Genomic DNA, 25,963 nt, shown 5'->3' on the forward strand with positions numbered 1-25,963 from the left:
ACTGGGGCAGGTCCTATAGCCCGTTGATTCTTGCATCCATGGGCCAGGTGCCTGCCCCTGAGAGAAGGCAGAATCCTGGCCGTGCCTGTGTGCTGTGTTTCCTACTGCTTTTTGTAGGCAGCTCCCACTATGCCTGTGTACCGTGGCTCAGCAGTCTTACCTCTGGGCACTCCTCAGGGGACCTCACCGTTTAACACAGGAATGATGTTTTAAGGGCAAAAGAGCCCTAGAAATCAAACATTGCAACACTTATGTTTTCAAGGCCCATGCCCTCTTTCCAATTCAGTTTCTTTGGTACAGTAACCAGTGGGTTTAACAGTAAAGCAGTCTAAATTCAATGGTGTGATACAAACACATCTCTCAGCACTTTTTTGCCCCATAAAAATAGCAGTTACATTCAAGTGTTCCTCGAGGATCTGTCTTAGCACAGTTGTCCACACACACACACACAAATCCCCCCAAAGACCCCCCAAAAAAGTACAAAAGAAAAGCTGAAATAGCTTTCTTTGGCATCCACCTAGCAACAGAGAAAGAAAACTTCGGGGGGGAAAAAAAAAGAAAACTGTGCTGGAAACATACATGTTTTAAAATCTGTGGGCCCTGGAGCTTGTGAAGCCTGCTTCCCTACAATTTGTATCTTGCGATTTGCTTACCACAAAAAATTGTGAGCTCGAGGTTAGCTTGTTCCCCATTTCTCACCATTATCCATGTCAAAGCTGTGGTGTCATAGTGTGAGATGCTCCAGTCTTCTTCGGTCTCTTTCATTCCCTGCCTCAATCTGGTCTTCATTTTTCCTCAGGAACTTACTGGATTTATTTAATTTTTGAAAACTCTGTCTTTCTGGCAATATATCTGAAATTAGCTTGTGGGTTGAAAGGGTGGTGAGCAACAGGATGAACACACAGCATGAGCACATAAGCTTTGTATCTGCAGTAAACCTGGCTGAGAGCAAAAGCATTTGACTGACATTACAGTTCTATTCCAGACAAAACAAAGGTGGAAGAAATAGAAGTGTCGTGCATATTAGATATATGTATGTCCAGGCAGTTTGCACGATCTTTCTTCATCCTCGACAACTAGTTTCTTGTTCCTCTCAGCTTCAACTATATTTCACACTCAGCTGTGTTCCTCCTTGCTCTCAGTGTTTGATTGAGCAGTGGTACAGGCAGTTGGACGGTTGGATGTGTCAGAGGAGAACTGTCCAGTATAAGGGGAAGATTTGGAAAAGGAGAGGGTGTCAGAAGGTGTGCAGTTGTGTCAGGCATTGGTGTCCCCACAGCACGATGTAGTGATGGATCAGGTGACGGCTGGCAGGAGCAGGTTTGGAAGGATTGCTGCATTTTGTGTTGGTAGAGGTATGGTTTACAAAGTGATTTAGGCTGTAGGTACGTATAGAGGCATTGCAAACCATATTGTACAGTAAGAACTGCATTGATCTTTCAGGTGATCATAGTGTATGTGAGTGGTGAAAAGGGTGGCACACTACCATTTCCCTGGAACACGGGCATTTATTGTTCTTTTGGACTTCTATGTGTATTTTAGGGTGGTGCATGAAGAGAGAGGGCAGGCGTAGCAGGTGAACGTGATGTAACAGATGATGAAGTACATCCACTGAAAGTAGTGCCTCTGTTGGATGGAGGGGTAAAACTCCTTTCATTGCGTATTTCATATTTAACACAGGAATATTTCTCTGATGGCTATGTGGATGAAGATTCTTGAGGGCAGGACCAAGCACACAGACACAGCACAAGATGCAGTTCAGTTTGACATTCCTAATCATTTGGTGATGGCAAAATTTGCAACCCATGGACAGCATCCTTGCCTTCCACATGATGATAACACAAGTGACAAAAGCCTTTAGCATTGAGCAACATCACCTTTGCCATTTCTACAAACTCTGTTTTTATGCATTAGTCTGCTTTTGCAAGTAGGCACTAGCTTTCACTCCGCTCCGCAGTATCCCTCCTGCTCATAGACGCTCACTCCTGGAAACAGACTGTGGCAGTGTGACTGTCCCTGTGCTTTCTCCACCCTGTTCCTCATCCTCAGCTATGCTGTGCCTCATCAGGAAGGCCAGACGGTTCAGGCTTTGTACCCACTCATGCCCTTGCTGCACCCCTGCTGAGGCTAACTAATAAGAAAGCCAATTAATCTAATCTGTGGCATCACTTTTTAAATAACGAGGCATTAATCTGCCAGCATAAATTGCCTTTTGAAGGGAAATTTCTAATTATTTTGCCATGTTCTGCAGACTCTCCAGATTCAGACTGTCTTAAGCCAAAAGGGGCTCGCACCAGTGTTTTCCAGATTTTATTCTGAGCTCTCCATAAGTTTGAAAAGCTGATTTGGGCACGTCCTTTGCACATGCATTCACAAATAATATTTTATACAGGGTTCATGACGGCAACATTTTTCTGTGAGAGCTGTTGTGGAAATAACTCCCCACATAAGGAGTAGCAGCACAATTTGGCTTTCTGTAGGACAACTAATATATGCCAATGGCATAGACTCAAAGGATCTTATTTAAAAATGAAAATAAGCCTGAAGTAGAAGAAAGAGTAAATATCCCTGCAGGGACTCTGCACAGATTTAATTTCCCCTTTTTTTTTTTTTTTTTTTTTTTGTTATTTCAGCCTTCTTGCAGTCTCTTGGTAAACTCGGGGTAGAAACCCCTACGGTTTTTGCCACATTTGCCTTGTTTTTAATGGCCCGTGGTTTTCAGTTTTGACAGGGGGAGCTGGCTAATATCTGCAGTTCTCATTTTCCTGGGCTGAGGTGTGTAGGGAGGTTACCTTTAGTTCAGCTTTCCTGCACGTCACCCGTTTTTTTTCCTGCTGTTCACCCAAAAAAAAATGAGATGCTGGTGCTGGGTGCCATCTAGTGGAACAAGCCTCTGGGCTTGCTGCTCGTGTTCCACCGTGGGAACATCTCCGTACCATCCCATCTGCCTTCCTCCGAACGGTGCTGCTTTTCAGATGTATCTACTGATAACTGCTTACAGCTGTCTGCATTACAAATATTTTTGGAAAGCTGCTCTCATAACCCCACAGTTGCACTTGGCACAGTGTAATTGCCAGCCAGTTGTGATTTACAGGCACTGCGATAGCATCTGCACGTCTAGTTGTAGAACAGGGAGCTCTCGTGCAAGGTGCTGGGAAGAAGTGGAATACAAATACCATATACAGTTATTTCTAATATTATTTTTCCTAACTTTGGAAAATAAAAATTTAGCAATACAATGTAGGCAACAGCCTGTTTATGAAATCCAGCCACCAAAAATTCTTGTTTGTTCTTTTGTGGGTTTTAATAATGTTGATCCTACTGACTCCAATAGAGATTATCTTAGTCGTTCATTTCCTTTACTGAAATAAGGGAAAAAGCTTAGCTTCTTCAGGGTTTTCATGGTCAGGCCATGACTGACCAGAGTGTTCTCCTAACCTTGTTGCAGGATTTCCCTCACCAGTGTTAAGGTCATGTCACACCAGTGCGTGCTGCTGGACCACCGGTTTGATCTGGCAATGCAGGTCCTAATTTTGAAGTGCTAATTTTGAACTGATGTCCCAGGTATCTCCATCTTTAACTTTTTGCTGTGGCCAGCAGAAATTCTGTAAAAAAAAAAAAAAAAAAAGTTGTGTTGTTTTCCTATGGTTTTCTTTTACAGCATCAAACATACATGTCCTCAGACCTGCTAGTGCTCATCCAGTTCTGCATGAACCGTTTCCCTCTGAGCACAGCTAAGTAGCAGGGATTAGTGCTGACCCCCTCACATGAGCTCTCGACATGATGTTAGCACATTCAGCTGGGGCATGGCAACAGGAGCTTCCAAATATGCTTATAGGGATCAGTGAGAAAATCAGCAGTTATTCCCACTCCTCACTGATTTTGTGTATGGGAAGAAGGGAACTGTACACGCTTACTCCTAAGCAGAATCTGTATTCCTTCCCAGATTTATATGGTATAGTCAGAGGAACATGGTAAGTAGATCACAGGAGTAATCGCGGAGCTGAGTTCAGCTCTTCCTGCCTGTGCTGCCAAGGGTCTGTAAAACGCTGCATACATCCCCCAGACTGAACTCCCAGGAACTTCAAGGGAAGTCCCATGAGTGGAGTGAGAGCAAAATATGCACTGGAGATCCACAGAAGTGGTAACAGGAGGAGGAACTGAGCCCGTGATTCACTATGAGTAAATTTTCAAAGAAATGTCTGTAGATCTCTCTGCAGAGCTCACAGTAATGTTCCTGTCTCCTTCTTTTGTACAAGCTACTGGCAGGAAAGAAGTTTAAATTAGTTAAAGAAAACTTAATCAGATTTGTACATACCTTATTGTATGATCTTTTGAAAGATAACAAGGTTTTCCCTTGCACGTGCTCCCATTTCCATGTTCACATAAAAAGAAAATGTGCTTCAATATTTAAAATAATTATGAAAAAGATTTCAGGGAACTGGCTCTGCTGCAAACATCTGCCTGTTTCACCAAGACTGTTTTATTTTATTTTATTCTGGCTTGTTACGTCCCTTCTATGTAATATTAAAGAAATTTCCCGTGCCTCAGTGTCCCCATCTGCAAAGCAAGCAGAAAAAACATTTCTTACCTGACAGAGGCGATATGTGATAATTAGTGGAGAGAGTGCTGCACAATTTCACTCTTTAACATTCATAAACTTGTACTAGAGCCTACACTTTATTTTAAGAGGAAAAAGTGCTGTAATTAATAGAGTATGTTTTCAGCTAATTAAATTTTACTTAGAGGAGCTGAATATTTTCCCCCAACAATGATATATAAAGGTTGAAATAAACACTTATAAAAAGGTACGTGAAACTAAATAACAATGTGAAATTTGTTAAGTAGAAAAATGTATTCTGCAGTTCATGAAGAGTCTACTATTGCTACTTCTCTCTACTTCCTCTTTAACAATTATAATTCCAGAGTTTTTATCATCTTTTTTGAGATAGTTTGTGTAGTTAATTAAGGCACCTCTGCTGCGTGTGGTAGCTTTTATGCTAGACTGTAAATAAGAACATCCTCATGACATGATATGCTTTTTAGTTGTATTTTGACAACAGAAAACTGGCCCTTGGAATAGTTAAACTTGATTGTGGAGCCTGACTTTAAATCCTCTGAAGTGGATAGGAATCTTTCAATTGAGTTTGCTGGCATTTGGCTCAAGCCCTGATGGAGCTGTTGGGCTTTTTGCTTTTTATGGTTATCTAAATTAAACACTCTGTAAATTGCTGGAACAGTGGTTAAATCACATACCATCTTTTTGCTTGTGAATACATTTTGTACCTCTTTAAAAACCAAGAGCCAGCATTTTATTAAGCAAAGCCATTATTTGAGCATCACTCACTTCCAAGCAGTGGCAGGTTGAAAGCAGCTCAGCCTTGGAAGGCAGTTCAGGCAGGACCCTTGGCTGTGCCGGTGGGAGGAAATCCACTTCAGCAGCTCAACACCATATCATTTTCCCAGAGGATTTGCCATTTCTTCACTGATGTTGGGCGCTGCATAGCATTTTTAATGTAAAATGTTCCTTTCCTGTGTAGGCAAAGCAATTCTTACCACATGCTTTTCTCTTCCAGAATCAGTAGTGATGTGGGTGGACACCTTAGAAACCATGTATAGCAATAATAATAACAAATAGTCCCCTGATGGGAGGATTTGATATTAGGAATTAGAGTAATGACTGCTGAGACAAAAAAAAAAAAAAGATCTTGAGTAATTAATAGTTAGATGCAGATGTTAGCAGTTTAGCAGAGAAAAGCCCCGCAACCAACCTTCTTATGTTACAGAAAAGGTCAATAGCTGGTGGCTCATCAGGGAAAAAAAAAAAAAAAAAAAAAGGAAAGAAGAAAGGTTTGAAGCAAACTCTCCCATAGTCTTTGTGTTGAGGCATCATCCCCTGAAATTGAGGCAGGGCTCCTATTACATTTTATTCTTGAATAAAATGTCCTTCACTGGTGAGAAACTTACCATAGAATCATAGAATCATTAGGGTTTGAAGGGACCTTTAAAGGTCGTCTAGTCCAACCCTCCTGCAAGGAGCAGGGACATCTTCAATTCGATCAGGTTGCTCAGAGCCCAATTTATCTGGATTTGGAAATATTCATGTGTCTCAGTGTGAATGAATCTCCTCCGATCCCCAGCCTCCAAACCGTAGACACTGCCGCAGGGTACATGCACATCCCAATGCTGACCACCACCAAAACTTGACACATTGGCATGGATTTTCCTCCTTATTTGTACTCAACAAGGTTGGGTTAGCACGTAGAGTTTTGACAAAAGGGAACTAAAGCTCAATGAAAGAGAATGTATAAAATGATGGCACATTGCACTGAATAGGCAACTAACCACAGCCCTTAAAATTGCTATTTCCATGCATCACCTTCCCAGAAATAGAATTGTTCTGTAGGTGGATTTTTTAATAGTGGGGATTGGGCTTTTTTTGTTTATACCCCCACACCTCAGCGTGGTCCTGAGACTCCCTTTCATCCTTCGTTCTGTGATCACTTCACAGATAAGCACTAACCAAATTTAATATGCTGAAAATTTCTTGTTATCTCAAGATAGGCATCCTGCCCCTTTGAGGAGCTCAGAACATATAGGAAAGAAGGGAATGGGGAAATTTAGGAAACATTACAAACAGGGCTTTCCTTGATACAGTAACCACTGAGAAAGTTTTTTTTGTGGCAAAGGCAATATAATCCCAGGCTGATAGCCCAGCCTGCGTTGCATTAGCCCTGATGTCTCTTTTCCCATTACCCTAAACCTCCGTTTATTGAATACTCCACTACAAATTTGAGGAGATGAGACAGGAATGGAAAAAGCTACTTTCTCATGTCACACATGAGGAGACAGAGGAATGAAAGGACCTTCCGTATGCAGAGTTGTGAAGGCAAAAGTTACACCCCATTTAAAATGTGAGCGTTTTCTCTTGCATGTATACTTGAGGGTTATACATCTGTTATGGGGCAGAACTGTAGGACTAGAGTGGTATTTTAGTTCTTTAAATAAGGAGAGTGTTTTACAATCCACCTTTAAACTGTATCTGAAATCAGGCTAATTGTGGTATTGCTTAAAAGTGATCATATCACTGTTAAAAGGAAATTGAAATAATGGCTTTACTAAGTGTATGCCTTGTTTATTTTAAGTGATGAGGACATGATGTATGTGGGGAAAGGCTATTTAGAAGGGTATTGTGTTCCAATATTCCTGAGAACCTACGCACAAACCTCCAAGATCTCCTCATCCTGTTGACATGAGAAGAAATAAGATTTGCTCCAAGGCTCTTAGTTTTCAAAAAGATATGGAGAATAATGAGTCGTTCTGGTTTTGTCTGAAACTCAATAACAAAAACTGTTAGATTAGTTTTGAGCACAAGCCCAAGAATCAATCTCTTGCCCCAATTAAAAGTGTGACTTAGTGTCCAGTGAAGTCATATTGTAACAAGGCACTTCTGCTTGCTCTGGTAATAGGAGATCACAGCTGTATCTCATTTTATGTACTAATAATCCCATATTGCTCTCTGCAGGTATCACATCATGGTGCTATATTTTTATTAGGGTTTGGAAGTCAGACAAGGTCAGTTGGATGGAAAATGCTAAGGTTTCGTCACAAACATCCTTTCCTGGAGGCTAGCAGAGTCGCTCTGAAGAACCATGTATGTTCATCCCAGGCTCCTTATTGCTGAGATCTTCCCAGTTCATTCTTAAACATCTCGGTGCTTACTGGGTTGTTTCTCTGTAATTTTTGCCTGTATTTTTCACTGTATTTTTTAGCCTATATTTTGGATAGCTGTAATTCTGACAAGCCTTCTTGATAGCATTCAAATATTTAGATTTTTGTTTCTCCATGCCTCTGTTGTAGATAAATAGACTTGAAATCCTGATAAATACAGTGCCTTACCTCATGACTTGAGTAGCTCCGAGACCAGATCTTGCTATGAAACATCAAGAGTACAAGAAAATTACTTTTAAGTGGTTGTGTTTATCACCTGAATGCTATCACCTCTCATTGTCTCTTTAGGGGACGAAATATTACTCCAGGAACAAAAGTTCTTTTAAAAAATGCAGTAAAAATTCACTCTGTCATTTATGATTTAGAGGGGTCACATGAGAAACATGATAATGTCATCATTTTAAAAGTTATGTTACCAGTATCTGAGAATGATTTCCACTGTTTGCTTATTCAGGGAAACCTAGAGATTTTGATCAATGGCTTGCAGTCCTCCAGTCTGCATTACCATGACTCCTCACCACGTACCAGTCTCCAACACATTTTAAAATCAGTTTTTATAGACCTTTACTAGGAAGGCAAGCCTGTGCCATCACTTTACATAATTGCCAGTGGAAGTTGGTGGCTCTTTTTGTCATAAGTGATTGATTTTAAAGTGGTATTAGTATTGTGCAAGATTTTGCAGGCCCAGTACCAAATATTTCATTGATGGGTGCTTTACAGACACAGGCAGACTATAATCGAAAAGACTTCTGAGCTTATGTTGTTGGCTTGAATCTGACTGGATTGCCAAATTGGGGACAAATGTTTTAGATTCCCTTATTTTTTGTCTTTTATGCTCTAAATCCATAGAATCCATTCATCTTGGACAAAATGGTTGGTGAGCTCGGTTGTTTTTAAGAATAGCTAAATGATCTGATCTGTAGTTGAAATTAGTAAGTTCAAATTGGATTAATTACCTTCTCCTACTTTTGTTCACGGATGTGGTAGTTTTCTGTAGCAGTGGAGGGCTACAGTGGCAGCCTCTGTGAGAAACTGATAGACGTTTCCCCTTTTTCCAATGGACCTGGCTGGGTGTAGGGCAGACCCACTGCTGGCCAGGGCTGAGCCAGCTGGTAATGGAATGTGCAGTGATAACACCTGTGTGATAACTTATTTAAGAAGGGGAAAAAATCAAAAAAAAAAAAAAAGAAGAAAAGAAAGGAATGAAGAAGCAGAAGTGAGGGTAAAGAGGGGGAGGCGTGAGCCTTGTGGATGGGGTGGCTGTCTGGGCCTGATTCGGCCCAGCTGAGAGAAGTGAAGTGAGAAGATGTGAAGAGAATCTGAGAGGCATCTGCCTGAGCTGACTGTGAATAATTTCTTGTGAGAGGAACAGCTGCAGATGCCAAGGTCAGTGAAAAAGGAAGGGGAGGAGTAATGTGGCTCCTGGCCAAGATTCCCCTGCAGCCTGTGGTGATGACCATGGTGGAGCAGGTTGTCCCCCTGCAGCCCATGGAGGTCCATGGAGGAGCAGAGATCCACCTGCAGCCTGTGAAGGACCCCACACTGGGGGAGGTGGATGCCTGAAGGCGGCTGTGGCCTGTGGAGGGCCCGCTGGGACAGCTGTTCTGGAGGGACTGCACCCCATGGAAGAGATGACCCACGCCGGAGCAGTTTCATGAAGGACTGTGGCGTAGGGGTGGGACCCCACGCTGGAGCAGGGGAGGAATGTGAGGAGTTCCTTCCCCCAAGGAGGAAGGAGCAACAGAAAGCAACATGTGATGAACTGACCGTAACCCCCATTCCCTCTTCCCCTCTGTGTCTCTCAGGGGGGAAGGAGATAGAGATAACTGAAATGAAGTTAAGCCTGGGAGGAGGGAGGAGTTGGGGAAAGTGACTTTGTTCTCTTTCTCATTATCCTGCTTTGGTTTTAATAATAATTGAAATAGTTTTTCCCAAGTTGAGTCCGTTTTGCCCATAACAGTAACTTGAATGATATCTTGCTGTCCTTGTCTCAAACCTCGAGCCTTTTTGTTATGTTATCTCTCCCTCATTCCCTCGGACAGTGGGCAGAGTGAATGAGAGACTGCTTAGCTTGGTCCCGAGCGGAGCTAAACTATGACAACTGAAAAGTGTTGCAAGGAAAATATATGTATGTATGTGTATGTGCATTAAACGTTTAATAGCAGATGAGCCTAGAATGGAAAAGCCTTCCTCATCTATTTAAGCACTTTTATTAGAATTCCAGGAGAATTCTTTTAGTTGCAACTTCTGACAGTCTGATTTCTTGATTATCTGTTCTGGCAAGTCTTTGATTCTCAATTGTGTTATATTTTATTCTATCTCACTGTGAGTCTCTGCAGGGCTGTGCACCTCCTGGGAAGCAATTTTCTTAATGGCACCTGTCTCCTCTTCTCCTTGGTGAATACTGAAGTAAACAAGTCATTTAATTGTTTAAGAATGCATTTTTGCTTCTAAAGAAATGGCATTCCTGCATCTTGGAAGTCTTTCCCTCTTCCTCCAAGACCTTATTAATGTTTTTTTTTACATTTATGAACACAAATGTTTTACATGCTTTTTTCTTTTTGCAGATTTTCTCCAGTGCACTTTTTTTCTCATCATGCATCAAAAACTCTTACATATTATGAAGCTTCTACTTCTTTATAAACCTTCCAGATTTCTTGTCTCTGTGGTGGTTTATATATTTTCTTTCCTTCTTTCTAAGGAAGAAGACATCTGTCTAAGACATCGTTTGATTTTATGTTATTAGAAATAGATGTGAAGACACCAAGTTCTGTTGCTGAGACACATAGTTTAGATAGATAGATAGTTTTTTATACTTAGACACAAAAAAGGCTTATAGCACTGTGAGTTGATGTGCTTAGGGCTGTTGTCTTTCAAAACATTCACTGCTGGCTTGATGAAAATAACAAGAGGGGATATTTCTGCCTTCCCCAATTCTTTCTTTTAACTTTATTTATTTTGTCATCTTGTTTGCATATACTACTGAAATCTTAATATACTTTCTATATTTTCCAAAATTATGGCATAGTTAAGCAAGGGAGTTCAAAGTTTTTCTTAAGAACTCAGTCCAGCTCATATAGTTTTAGTTATTTGGTTAGAGAACAGACATGTCGGAGCAGCCTTTGGTGCAAATTGTTGCATTTTTGCTCATATTGGCAGCATGTGCAAATAATTTTCATACAAATCCTATTGTTCTGTATTTAAAATTAAAATTAAAAGTTAATAAAACAGACCCTAGAAGAACAGCCTATACCATGCCCAGACTTTGACTGCTTTTTTCAGTTTCAAACTTTTTCAGTCAGGCATTGTGAAGTATTTTTTCTTGAAGTAAAAGGAGGCTCTCCCTCAATTACCATGAAAAATTTCCATTGTTTTTTAAGTTGCTTTTGAAGAACTTAATGTAGAACAGTTTGTCGTGTTTGTGCTCCGGCAGACTCAGTGCTATGAGGTCTCTGAAGGAAATTGGTCTTCTTTAGAATAGGAAAAAATGTCAGCAGGAGGAACAAATAGATGTAAAAATGTCAGAAAAAAAAATACAATCTCTTTAAAACTAGTTCCTCATTAATCACTGTATTTTGTAAGGTCAAAAGTAGACAACCTGGTATGACTGATTAGTTTGTTTTATTTTACATATATGTTCTGAGCTAAATTACAAGCAAAAATGATTTGGCAGACAGCACAATAGTTGTAGTCAGAAATTTTCCTTATTTAGAAATTTTGAGGGGTGATTTTTGGCAGAAAGCTTCATCTACATGAGTAAATTTCACAATTTACTACTTCAGTAACATTTTTTGAACATTGTGCTGAAATCATACCCGTGTCTGCAGCAATTTAACAGGCTCTGGTCTAGACAATGTTATCTTAATGTGGAAGAGTTTATACAGCATCTGCTCCATCTTCTGCTTGGCCTAAAACAACATTATTATTCCCTCCTTTCCCGGGTTTTAAAATCAATCATTTTAAGTGATTAAAGAAATAATAACCCTTTAATAAGGCCTTGCCATTTATTTGACTGGAAATGAAGATTAAGGTTCTTTTCTGTGAGGAAATGGTGAAAATAGTGTGAGGAGGCAGTGAACCTGGTTCTTCAATAACAGGAGATATACAGGCCACCTTCAGAATAGCCCATTTCCAAGCCAGCATCCTGCACAAATGAGCTCACAAGGGGAAGGCTCAGATCCAAACAAACCCTACTTATGAAGCTCTGTGAGGAGAACTGGCTCTTTGGAGAGTCTGAGATGACCCGTAATATTGATTGATTTAAGAAAAAATACAGAGGAGCTTTAAGCAGGCTGTTTTGGAGGCGAAGCAAGGTGTAGCTATGGAGGACTATAGCTTATCAGCAATAAGATACCTCCCAGAAGGAGCTGACCGGCATGATACCCCATTTGTGCAGAACTTGGAAAATGGGGGAGTGCTCCTGGATATAGGTGTGCATTTGGTCTGACTCCCTTAAGGGCTATTTTACCAAGGAGAGATAAAGGCCCAAAACAACATGAGTTAATCAGAAATGTCTTTGATAGTTGCTCTCCAAATGTTTTTTTTCAGTTCAAGGATCACTAAGAGCTTTCCTGCAGAAAGCAACTGAGGGTTGTGGCCACCCCATCTGGAACAGCTGTGTACACAACTCCTACTCCTGTCTCTGTAGGTGATACAATGGGTTTGTAAAGGGGTTGCTTGGGGCTTCCAGGGAGGAAGTCCATGTGTATTCTACTGCAGACCATGAACCCACCGTAGCCCAAGTATGAGTGTGGGAATCTGGTCTTTCATGGTAGGGTTCACAAGTAGGTGAACCCCATTTTCATGCCACCTTCAGGCTTGCAGACAGCCTGGTCTCCCCTGGCCACTGCTAAGACAGGCCATCACCAGATCTTTCCTGCAGTTTCTCTGAAGCTTGCTAGATCAGACTTGGAAAGGAGGGATGTCTTTCCAGTCCCCTTACACATGACACTGAAGTTTCCTGCAGGTGAGAGAGTGAATGTTGCTACTTTAGGGAAGAAGATTATTTTCAGAAAACATGAGGAACAAACCAAAATCTACCAGGAGGAAAATGTTCATCTCTCAGGAGTGTTTGTGGGGGGAAACTGGGATCTTAGACTGCTTTCGTAGCCTATGGTAAAAAAGAATAACTCAGCATGATGATGGATGCCTGGCTACTGCCTACCTTCAGTGATCTACATCACAACCTGTACATGCATGCTGTTACATACTGAATATTGAATATAGAGGCAGTTTATGGTACCTAGGTCTGTAAATCAGGCACCTCAGACAATACACAGTTCCATCAGTTAGCCTTTCTGTCTACATATTTATCAAAATGTTTCAAGGCAAACAAGCAAGATTTTGCTATGAAAATAACTTTGCCAGCCATTCTGAACATCTTAAGAGGCAACTCGGGAGATACCACTCTGGTTTTCCTCAGTCGTACCAGAGAAAGGAAGATCATTTTGGTTTTTTGTCTGCAGCAGAGCTCTTTGCTGGTAGATCGAATGGAGTGCTTTTCCTTCTGCCTTATCAGCTACCAAACCTGGCTTATGCAGCATTTCTCATTGTGTTAGAGTTTTCCTCATCTAAAAGATGAGGGTGAGCAGAATTGACAGGACTTGTCTTGGCTCTGGTCTGAACTATTGGCTGTAATTGGAATGCCTGTCTGTCCCTTAGCTCCACCTGTGTTATCTGAAGGTTTGAATTCTTACCATTTGTATAATCTGTTTATTTAGGGATGATATTTTAGAATCATAGAATAGATTGAGTTGGAAGGGACCTTAAAGATTATCTTATTCCAACCCTTTTGCCATTGACAGGGACACCTTCCACTAGACCAGGTCGCTCAAAGTCCCGTTCAACGTGGCCTTGAACACTTCGAGGGACAGAGCATCCTGGGCAACCTGTTCCAGTGCCTCACCACCCACATAGTGAAGAGTTTGTTCCTTCCAGTTTAAAGCCATTACCTCTTGTCCTATCCCTATGTGAGCTTGTCATAAGTCTCTCTCCAGCTTTCTCATAGGCCCCCTTTAAATAATGGAAGGCTGCTCTAAGGTCCCCCCAGAGCCTTCTCTTCTCCAGGCTAGACAACCCCATCTCTCTCAGCCTGTCCTCAGAGGAGAGGTGCTTCGGCCCTCTGATCGTCTTCGTGGCCTCCTCTGGACTCGCTCCAACAGATCCATGTGCTTCTTATGTTGGGGGCTCCAGAGCTGGATGCAGTAGTGCAGGTGGGGTCTCACCAGAGCAGAGTAGAGGGGCAGAATCACCTCTCTTGACCTGCTGGTCATGCTCCTTTTGATGCAGCCCAGGATGCGGTTGGCTTTCTGGGCTGCAAGCACACATTGCTGGCTCATGCTGAGCTTCTCATCCACTCAAGTCTTTCTCTTCAGTGCTGCTTTCTGTCCATTCTCCACCCAGCCTGTATTTGTGCTTGGGATTGCCCCAACTCATGTGGAGGACCTTGCACATTTCCCCCTCTATTTGTCATATCGTGCTCCTCTTCTCTCCAGGGGTAAAAAAAACCAACAACTAGATAGACTAGATGATAGTTTGTTTGACAAATAGTGAAGCACTTTTTTTTTTCTCCCGTAGGAGATTTTTATTTGATTCACTGTTTTTCTCTCTTCCTCCTGCACTCAGAGGTTACTCTTTATTAAGGTAATCAAAATAGCTAACCAAAGAGACTGAGTCTTAACAGGAATAGCTGACTTGAAACTTAAGTAGCTAATGCATACAGGCTTGAAAAGATCCAGAAGAATTTGTGTGGCTATTCTTCTTACTGGAGTGGGAATGGAACAACAACTTTGTGGCTGTTGTTACTAGGATTTCAGTGTGAGAGTTATGTGTTCTCTTATCCATACCTTGTGAAAATGACTTTAGGCTACCCACAAAGACACCTTCTGGTTAAAAACCATGAGAAGAAAAGATATAATTTTACAATTAGCAATCGTGGATGACACTTTGTCTATAGAGCCAAAAGCTATCTGGACACCCTGCAGTACACTCAGAATTGAAGGGTCCGTGCCACTACAAATTACTCTTTCCCCCCCATTCCTAATGGATCCCATCTGCATCAAACCTGTCCTCTTGAGCACTTTTATGTTTAATCAGCTCAACGGACCTCTTCCCAAGGGCCTTGCAGACATTATGGGTTATGGTTTAAACCACTGATACACACCTAGCAGAACAGCACAAGTTGCTGTTCCACCTGCAGAGGTTGGGGAGGGGGCAAACTGTAGGCATCGGTGTCTTTCTCTAAGGACTGCCCTGATTCTAGGTGGCCTTTGAACAGGAGTTCACAGGAAAAGCTAGGGTTTTTTTTCCCGTTGGAAAGACTGCACAAAATCAGTTTCTAAACCCTCCTCTTGCTGCTGTCTTTGGGCTTTGGATTCCCTCAGTGCAGTGGGAATGTGGAGCCAAGGGAGTTCTTGCCTGAGAGAGCAAAGAGAGAATGTAACTGTGGTACAGCACTGGTCACAAAGCACGCAATAAAGAGAATTCACTTTAGTGTCTAATTATTGTGTTTCAGTTTTGTTCTGTTTTGAAAATATGGTCTGGAAAACATTGCCTTTAACGAAGCAATAAACCCTGTACAAGAAGAGAAGACCTTTGTCTCAAAGGCTAGGCAGGCTTTGGATCTTTTTGGGTGATGTTAGCCTCAAATTACCTTGTTATTCCTATCTGTAGACCAGTGATGATAATACAGTTACTTTTTAAAGCAGTTTGGGATCTGCTAATGAGGCATCCTACATACAGGCTTTATTAGTGTAGAATATTACTATATACAGAGTTGTAGCAATGTGACTTCAGAATATGCAATGTAACTATTTGTACTGAGTATAAATACAGTCAAGGCAATGCTGTCTGCTGTGACAAAATGACATTATGCTGCTCTGACATTTACCAAAAAAGCCTCCTTTTTCTATATTGCATTTGCTGTCTCTCACTGATGTTGTGCTACAAAATGAAGGTAATGGATGAAAGAACAAGGAAAGCATTTTGATTTTATTTTCTTTAAAAATGAGATTTTTGATGTAGGAGCTTTTCCCTTTGAAGCCAGGCTGCATGTCAATTGTTATACAGTTGCTAAAATTTTGTGGCATCGTGTTCAAAGGACAATTATTAGGCAGAAAAGCCACAGGGTGAAGAAGATGAAATAATGTTTTTCTTGTGGCAGTATGATTCAAAATATAATTATTGTTTATCCTTTGTCAACATCATCAGTGTTGATAAATACAATTACTTTGTTTGCCATCCCTTGACTAATTCTTAAGGCTTAGGCAAGTCAGCAGTGGAACAAATGTGTTTAACTTCATATTAATAAGAAAAAGAAATTGTCAGTTAAATACTTGCCAACACTTGCTAGTGGTATAGTGCTTAACTTACAGTAAAATAATCTGCTGAAATCTGGCACTAAATATTAGATGATTCCAGCTGAAAGACACCTTACAAGGTCATGGATTTCCAAAGCAGATGTGCAGTAGCTTAAATAAGAACATTTCTGAAGCTGAAATCTTATTTTTCTCTTTTTGCAGGGATCCCCAGAATTTGTATCCCCCTGAGGTCAGCAATGCAAAGCTTCAGTATGCTGGTTGGGGTCCAAAAGGGCAACAGCTGGTAAGAGAAAGAACAAGTGTGCAAGTGAATTTAAAGACCATGCTGCTGTTGTTTGGAAGTAAAGAAAGATTAATTCATTATTGACTAGTTTCTTGAAACCTGTATAGTAGCTTCTAGCATCTTTATGGGGCTTGTTTTATCATGTAATTTATTTATAAAATTCCCAAATATATACATATACTGCAAAGTAATTATGTCTAAAAATACAGAGAAAGAGCACTTTAGGGAAGCTCTTTGAGAGGATGCACCTGCTTCTCCCAATGTTGGACACAGGACAGATTACAGACATAATAGACAGTATTATTTAGTTAGCGTATCGTTGCTTCACAAGGGCATCTTCAGACTTGCAAACTTGGCACCAGGGATATTTTATTATTAGCAGCCTGTTTGGAGAATGGATCTCTCTAGAACAGAGTTGCCCTGAATTTGCCCTGTAGTGGTTTGCAAAATAGACAAAAGTAAGTGTATTCTGGAAGTTTTCAGACCTGCCTTTAAAAAAACACCACTTGTCAGGGATTCATTATGTTTCATGGAGCCTTTCATATTGTAACAATCCTGAAATCTCCAGTGTTTGGTCCCTCAACCGTATTGGATTCGCCCATTTTTTTAGAGCACATATTTCCTAGCCGGATCCCCTGGCTTTGTTTCCTGGTGCAAATACAATATTAAGGTTTTGCATTTTTCAAGCACTCTCTACTGTAACTACAAAAGAAAAATTGGCAACTTCTTTTTTTGATATGTAATTTCTGTACCAAGAAATGAGCTTTAAAAGCTTGTTATCTGAGAAAATCTGGTGTATGCCTCCTGTCGCCAGTCCTCTGGAGGATTTTTTGTCTGTGTCCTTAATAAGATTGTGCTCAAATTTTGTGATTTAAAAAACAGCAATAGGAGACATTATAATTGCCAGTCTGTAAATCATGTTGGAGTAAACATAACAGATACGGGAACAGGAAAGTCTCTCCTCTGCTACATCAAGAAAATCAAGTTTGAGTCATTGATCTCCAGTCTGATAGGAGTGAAGATGCAGCAGCCTTTACCTCTATGCAAAATGACTTATGAGGAGCTCATTTTTTTTCACTGCACACATGTACATGCCCCACTTTCATCCTCTAACATTTGCCATTTCAAATTCCTTAGTCTCTTGCCCAACAGTCTGTTGCCCGTGATCATGTCTGATCATGACCAAACTCTTTCTTTTATATTCATTGGTGAAGACCAATGTGATCCTGTCATCAGGCTTGTGGACAACTGATGATAATGTACAATCAGCTCATAACACATTAAGTTTAAAACTAGGCATGGTAAAGAAATCAAAAACAGGCCAGCAATTTTTTATTAATAGCTCTTTCTATTTCAAGTCTAACAAACTGAGCTTCACAATGTATAGCAGAAGCTACATCTGCTAATTGAAAGCTAATATTGAGCTGCATTAGTGATTTTCTCCATTTCACAAGATTTTCTCCATTTCCTTTCTTTAATATAGTTTTGCTGTGAACTTGAGTGCCTTCAGCACTGTGAGTCACAGTACGTTATTGACTCACATTCATGTTTGTTTTACCAAGCTAAGTATGTGTACTTAAATTCCAACTTAGAAAGAAGATTTAATGTTTTTTGTACCAAAATCAAGGTGACCAATTGACTTCCTCCATTGCCTTCTCTGCCAAAGTAATGTAACTATACAGAAAGGAAAAATATTCATGTCAAAATGGACAAATTGTGTGCAACAGGACAGTATATACAGTCCATGAGAATAAAAGTCTTTACTCCCAGCTTTATCCTTTAATGCTGAAATAATTCATACCACTTTCCATCAATTTTTATTAAGAAATATACATTGAAAACTTAATTCCCTAAGAATTCCCTAAGACATCAGGTTTAGTATATGTCGCTTCTGTGGGGAACACAGCAGATTTTTGTAAGGTAATATCAAATATTCCTGTTACTATTGAATTCCTTATGAATCTTGAAAATATCTTGCAACAGAGGATTTGTTCTGTATGGTTTTTTTTCTTTTCTTTTTTTTTTTTTTGGCTTCCAAATATATAAATCTGTTGGTCCATAATTCAGTCGTATTCCCTGTTATTGCACTTGCAATCAGGGTAGGTGAGGAGAACCTTTCTGGTATTTTAAGTGTTATCTTGCATTCATCTAAAATATGAGCCTTTTTGCTCTTTTCCTTGCAAGTCATTTACCTTAAAATAAAATTATAGCTGTAGCTTATAAAGTAAGCAGGCTTCTACGTGCATCAATATAATCTATTTATCGCTAGTGATTAGCAGAGAATTGCCAGACAAAAAAGAAGCTTTAAAAAAAAAATGTACAAGCATTATAAATGAGATAAAGAAAATACACAATGCTCACTGTTCTGTATTTCAAGACTAATTGAGTTACTCAGAATATAATTGACGGTGAAATTTGTATCTCCTTCTGTGGAGACAGCATCAAGTGCAAAGAGAGAGAAAAATTAAAGTCTATTTAAACTTGATTGTGTGAATGTGTAGGCTGGGTTGTGTTGCAGGAGAAGAAGGTAAAAAATGTCAAGTGGGATGGAAAGGAGTAACGTGTTGGGAACTATGTGTTAGCTCCCCTGGTTCTAGGTGGTTCCAGGGCCAAACACACATAAGAGTATTTGAGGGTGGTCCTACAAGTGCACTGAGGTACCTAAGCATGCGCCAGCTCCTGTGCTGCTCACAGCAGCCCCGCTCTGTGAACAGCCTGCAACCCGACTTTGTGCTGCATCTCCCAGGAAAGGTGGAAGCAAAGGGTGGTTGGGTTTTGCGTCACCTTGAAGATAACTCAGTTTTCAGGAAATAGAAAGCTTTCCCCTTGAAATCTCCTGATTTGTTCTTCTTTGACAGCACAAGGGAGAAGCAGGGCAGGAGAGTTAGAGGGTTTGGTCTCACCATTTTTTATTCCCTTTGTAGCTTCTGTTTCTATTCCCTTTGTAGCTTCTGTTTCGTCCTTCCTAGGGGAACTTTTGGTTGCTGTATCTGACCTCTTTCTCTCTTGCCTGTCTAATCATTCAAAAAAGAAACAAATCTGAAACAGAAGCAGCCTGAATGATCTGCATTCTTTGTGATTAAAAATAAACAGTGGAACTTTCCCAGGAGCAATTTTCTGTTTAACTTGTTTTCTTTTGTCCTTACTCATTAAATTATATGCCAACTTTTAGATGATGAACTCCTCAGAGCATGGTTCTTGACTTCTTACTAGCCTGCAGAATGCCACACGTTCCAACAGAGCTGTATAAATAATGGCAGATATTGGATCTAAGAAAACCTGTGTCAGAAGATCAGAATGCAAAACAAGCTCTCACTTCTGACACCTCAGTAAAATGCTCAGCCTTTCTCAAATCTCAGCCAACGTCTTAACAAATTAAGTCTTCCCAAGCTGCTGGAAGATTTGGGCCCTTAGCAGTATGAGCTACTGAGTCGATAGAAAGAGAGCCACTAGAAAGGGAGCCACTGAATTCAGTGCAAGAGGGAACACATTTCCTAAATGTGACTGATGTTAAAGGACTCGTTCCTCTCATTTGTTCTATGACATGAGCCATCACTTACGCCTTTGTAGAATGAGTGAACAACACTGTTAAATTGGAATAGCAATGTAATATATTAACTTCTTGTGGGTGTAAATGGCTATGCGAAATGTCGATGAAAAAAAATCCATCCTTTCCATGGTGCACCCGACAGCCCAAAGTCCCCCTTAGTGTTCAATGGCATCAGCCCACTGGCATTCAGCATGGTGCTTGGTGGTTTTCAGTGAATAGGCTGTATTATCCTCAAGCAGTTTGTGTGATACTTTCTAGCAATATGAGGATGATGGTGGCATGATAGGACTGCAATAAAGTGTTAGGCTGTACCTTTGTCCTGTTCTGTGTGTGCTTATCTCTGTAAAAATCTTCACACGTCAGATTTCCTCTCTATTTCTGATCTTCCCATTTATGACTCAACAGCTACCTGCTTTTGGAGTTTCAGTTCTGCTACAAGAAAAAAAGCTTCTGTTAGTTGATGTTATTGGAATATTTTACCAGTTTCATCACATTACATCTTTTAGAGTGAGCTTCTGCCCACGTGCAGAGGGCTCACGTCAGTTTTCTGTGGTGCATTTGGCCCAATAATATCTATGCAAAAGTTAATAGTTACTGTGACCTTGAACTCAGTTTTCTTAAAACTTGTGTGGCTGACAGGCTTGGACCTCCCTATTTATAAAAAAAAAAAAAAAAAAGAAGTACAATGTGAAAAGATTTCCTTTGCTGGTTTGCTTGGCAGCATGGCTGAAGTCAGGGAGTGCTTCAGGAGAGAGACTGTCTAGTGCATACCTCTAGCTGAAGTGCTCAAAGAATCCAAAAATCCTGAAGTTTTCAGGAGTCTTTTATCTAAATTATATCAAAAAGAGCACATTGAGGTTCAAAATATTTGCTTTAAGGACAAGCTGGGTATATACGTGGGCCCTGTTGTCAAAAGGAAGGAGCAAGCAGTAGGACTTGCAAATTCACTTGCAGGCAGTGAATATTTGCCTGCATTGACAGCACTAAAATACAGTTCACAGGAATTGTTAAACTCCAATTTCAGAAGCAGAACAACTTATGCTGTGCTGCTGTTTTCCTTTTTTTTTTTTTTTATAATCAGAATCTGTTACAGCCCTGACAGATACTAATGATAACAGTGACACATCAGATGCTTGGGGAAGCTGTTCTGCACAGTTTTAGAGGCAGCAGTTATAATTTTAAAAAATCTCTCTCATACATCGTAGCATTTATTCTTCGGTAAAGAGAAACATTTTTTCGAGGCTCTCCTGGCCAGTCAGTCTTTTATTGTTTCCACTGTTTCTTTAAAGTGCCAGAAACATTCAGGAGGAGGATTACAGTTGCTGGAGGTTTTGTGTGCCCTTGCACTTACTGCAACCCCACAGAATGGCCAAAATGGGTTTCTCCTGCATTCGTAGTCAATAAACCTTTTCCAGTGTCAATTCTTTTGGAGCAGGAACTAACTTATTCTTGTAATTATGCAGCAATCAAGTGTATAATTGGTTCTAAAGCAGTAGAAGTTATGTGTCACAGCAGGTGCAGAAGTTGCATTAAGAAATCTTTATTTCAGTGAAATGCAAATGCCAGGAAAAAAGAAGTGAGTCTTTCAGCCCCTACCATCTTAGGGGTTTGCAGGTGCCCTGAAAGAGTGAATGCTAATGCTGATGAACAGCTTATTGTTGTACATATTGCTGTTTAAAAAGTGCAATACAATTAAGAAAAATATTGGATTTCCTTCATATGTAGAACATTTGAATGATAGATCCTGCTGCACAGGGCCAGAACCTATCCGTCTTATTTGTTGTTATTAATTTTTTTTTAGCACTGTAGCAGAATGTCTTGCCACCTAGGATATCTAGATGCAAAAAAAGCCAGCTAAGTGATGACACCTGGAACTAAACTGGAGTGACTCCTCTAATTAGCAGGTTTTTCCTTGCCTGAATTTGTGCCTGTCATGCCAGCTTAGTTCCAGGCAGAAGGGCTGTGCAGATATCAAGTGAGGAGGACCGTATTCACAGGAGGTACTGAATCATCTGGTGTTGTTCTTAATCCAGCAAGGCTTTTGAACTGCTCTGTGTATAATTGCTGTGGGTCTATTTGTCTCCACCATTATTTCATAGATTTTTACATCATTATTTTCAAGCTGCTGTTCTCTCACCTTTTCTTTTTGCAATGACATCTGAATCAATATTTAGCTGTGGTCTGCTGTATGTAATTATTCTGGCCCGGTTATCTTGCTAGTTGCAAGGAAGAAAAGTCCACCCCTGCCACCCCCTCTTCCTAATGTCTATATAAGCCTTATTTAAGCATAGTGGGGGATATTCAGACAGCTTTTTGCACGGTTCCTGCATTCTGGGAAAAGCAAGAGTTTCAGAATAATGGTGTACTGTCTCGCCCTCATCCCTTTTTCCAGTGTCAGAATATGAATTCTTTAAGGAAACCCCAGTAAGACATATTACACATACACTGAATTCTTGGACAGGTTACTCTGGTTGAGGATTCCCCTTCCTCTGTCCCCTCATTTCATTCCAAGAATTCCACTGGAAAAGTGTTGTGTTTATTTTTTTTCCTTTGATGCTATGCTCTTTGGTTACAGTGGCCATAGTGTCCTATTTTTATTTTTACACATCCTTGTCATGTCCTTTGGCATCTGTGGGCTTGACATGTTTAGTCCTCATTCACCGAAGGAAACTTTGGCATGGTCAATGTTGTGAGCTCTGCTGAGAACAATTGTGTCCCATACTGTACCTACAAAAACCATATATATTAATGGACTTGGTAGCTTAGAGCAGTTCACCATCTTGTGGCACCATAGACGAAATACTGAATTATCTTCCTTTATATGTTACCACATTTTGTTCTATGCCACTGTAGTTGCATGAGGTTCAAAATTCCTAACAGTGCAACACTCTAGCATAGGGTCAGTTCCACTGAAAATAATTCCCTCCTATTACAGAGATCTAAAATGTTGATATTGCTTTAATTTCAATTGTGCTTTATGGATATTGAACATATATCTTTTGTTAAGGGCATTTTTAATTTCAGAGATCTAGCAGCTGGAAGTATCTACTTTAGGTCTGTGCATAAAGATTTCTGGCATCTTACAAAATCGCGTTTGGTAGATGATGTCCATTCAAATAAATGCCTATGAAAAGCATTATTCTTGGAAAGCTGCTATTTTGTGCCATGAGAAGAGTTACTTTCTGCTCTAGATAGCAGCAGTCCCTGATGAGTGCATGTTTAAGTGACCGATGTTAGGATGGCGCAAGCAGGGCTGGGCAGTGCCATCTAAGGGATGTGGAGTAGCTCACCTGTGTTTGTGATGGTGGTCTCACCTTTCCCAGAAACTGCGATTCATCAGAGCCGTGAGGAAGCTTCAGGAACAGTTCTATTTGCTCTACTCTTCAGCTGCTGGAATAGATGTTGATGGTTTCTATTACTAAACATTGTATTAATGAGGAATATCACACTGAATAACTCATTGTCCAAGGTCAGATGTGTACTGGGAGGAACCCTGTACTCTAGCTGCCAGTTTCTTTATGCTGACAAGTAATCTGTGGGCTCTCCTTAGCCAGATATTCATTCTGTAACACAATAAAATATTTAAAATTAAACACTGTATCATCTCACATTAAATAATCTAATTTATAGTGATACCCTACATAACCATCAGTGATATTAGGTTACAGAATACAAGATAATCCATCAAGCAGAACTTAAAAGCAGAATCAGAGTTCAGTACTAAATCGTACTTCTACTGATACATTCTTTAATATAACAAGGCAGCTATAAATTAAAATAACCCCATTAGAATCCAGGGCAAGGAAATCCAAGCAGACATGATTCTCTGTGTTGAGGTGAAATAAACCCTCTTTTCTTCCCTGAAGAACAGAAAATAGGACAGCGTATTTTTCTTGAAACATGTATTTTTAAATCTCCAGGATAATGATAATTGCTTATTTGGCTGGACTCTGGCAGATTGTAGGTGTGATTAGAATCCGTACGTGCTGTGGACTAGCCTGCTCACAGAATACCGATGGAAATACACTGCGTTTGTAATGAGGCAATGTCAAAAATGTAGAGAAGCTTGTAGAAATCTGAGAAGAATATTAATGTACTTAAGGACTTAAGCTGAGAGAAGCAAAACAAAGAATCTCTTCTGCGTGCAATTTAAAAGGAAAAAAGTTTGAGAATGTATCTACAGATCACAGAATTCAGTCATTACTCCTATAGCCCATTATATGGACTTTATCTCGAGCAATTTGCCAATTTTGAATTGTCTCTGAAGACCTTAAAAACCACAGGGTCTTACAAACTCTTCTGCTTTCCAAAGGGAGCCTTAACATTTCTTGGAGAAAAGGTCTCCAGACTTTACTGAATACTGTAGACACACCATGAACGTGACTTAGTAAGAAAGATAATATTAGAAAAACCTTAACTGTTCCTAAAAAGAAATTGCAATATATAGGCTTTATATAACAAGCTTAGTTGCTGAGTAATATTACTTACAGCAGATCCATATTTTCCCTAGTCTTTGTTTTGCTACTGATGTACCTGTAGAAGACATTCTTATTGCCCTTCATGTCCCTCACTGAATTCAGCTCCAGACAAGCTTTGGTTTTCCTAACCCCATCCATACATAATCAGACAATGCCTCTATATTCTTCCCAGGTCACCTGTCCCTGCCTCTACCTCTTGTGTACTGCCTTGTGATGTTTCAGTTGTGTTAGGAGCAACATGCTCATCCACACAGGCCTCTCTTTGCTTGGTTTCGCACACATCCAGATGAACTGTTCTTAAGCTCGGAGAAGGTAATGCCAACCATCTCCAACCAGATCAGGTTGCTCAGGGCCCCGTCCAATCTGGCCTTGAACGTTTCCAGGGATGGGGCATCCACCACCTCTCTGGGCAACCTGTTCCAGTGTTCCACCACCCTCAGTGTAAAAATTTTTTTCCTAATATATAATCTATATCTACCTTCCTCTGTTTCCTGGGCCTCTTTTCTATCTAGGACTGTATCCCGTGGGATTCTTCCAAGCAAATCCCTAAACTGGCTGAAGACTGCTCTCTTGAAGTCCAGGGCTTAATGCTTTTTAACCATTATCTTTCCTCTCATGATCCTGAACTTCACCACCTCATGGTGTGCACAGCTGAGGCTGCCCCAAGCTTTCACCTTCCCCTGCAGTTTCTTCTGGTTTTGAAGTGTGAGGTCCTGCAGAGCATCTCCTTTCATCAGCTCCTTGTTCACCTGTGCCAGGATGTTGTCATCAATGCCCTCCACAGACCTCATGGGTTGCTTGTTCCCAAGTTGTTGTCTCTCCAGCAGATAATGGTTAAGGCCCCCCATGATGAGCAGGACATTTGAATGTGAGGCTTCTTCCAGTTATAAGAAGAAAGCCTCATCTACTGCTTCCTGACTGGTCAGTCCATAGCAGACACTCCCCACATCACCCACATTGGTCTGCCCGCTAATCTTGACCTATAAACTCTCATTTGCATTACCGGGCAGAGCTGCGTGCATCTCTGCTGCTCTCTCAGGTAAAGGGAAACTCCCCCTCCTCAGCATCATGGCCTGTCCTTTCTAAAGATCCTGTATTTATCCAGCACAGCACTACAGTCGTATGAGCTGTCCCACCACATCTCCATGATCCTATTGAGATTGTAGCTCTACAGCTGCACACAAACCTTAGTTCCTCCTGTTTATTCCCCACACTGCTTGCTTCAGTGTACAGGCACAGAGAGGCACCCAGCTGTGATGGTTTCCAAGGAAAAGTATGAAAGCATGGAGTTGTGTGCTCAGCTTCTCCTTACTTTTGGACATTGTTTGAGGTGGGCCTCCTTCAGCTCTGTTCACCAGAGTCTCTCTTGTCCATACCTCACCTTTCTTGCCTGCCTGGTCTACCACTCCTTGCCTGACTGTGGACCATCATCTCCCCACTCCGTTGTTCTGGACTTAAAGCTCTCCTCCCCAGGAAGGACAGTTCCCAGAACTGGGGCACTGAATCTGGTCTGTAGCTGCAGATTGGTCAGCAGAGCAGGACCCTTCCTCGTGGTTCCTGGAGTCACCAGCTTCCAGCCTTCACTTTCAAAAGGGTCTCCATA

The 25,963-nt window shown here is 40.7% G+C and overlaps 1 protein-coding gene across 3 annotated transcripts in view; it reads left to right on the forward strand.

Annotated features, from left to right (window-relative positions):
• The window catches only part of DPP6 (dipeptidyl peptidase like 6), a 508,132-nt gene that overhangs the window by 384,909 nt on the left and 97,260 nt on the right, over positions 1 to 25,963 (forward strand). For all 3 annotated transcript variants that reach the window (XM_086741833.1, XM_086741830.1, XM_086741831.1), the window contains exon 7: positions 16,251 to 16,332. In XM_086741833.1, coding sequence (XP_086597959.1) covers positions 16,251 to 16,332 — 82 coding nt within the window. The remainder of the gene's footprint in view (positions 1 to 16,250; positions 16,333 to 25,963) is intronic.

This window comes from Chlamydotis macqueenii, chromosome 2, assembly GCF_036417535.1.
Source record: "Chlamydotis macqueenii isolate bChlMac1 chromosome 2, bChlMac1.mat, whole genome shotgun sequence".
NCBI lineage: Eukaryota > Metazoa > Chordata > Aves > Otidiformes > Otididae > Chlamydotis > Chlamydotis macqueenii.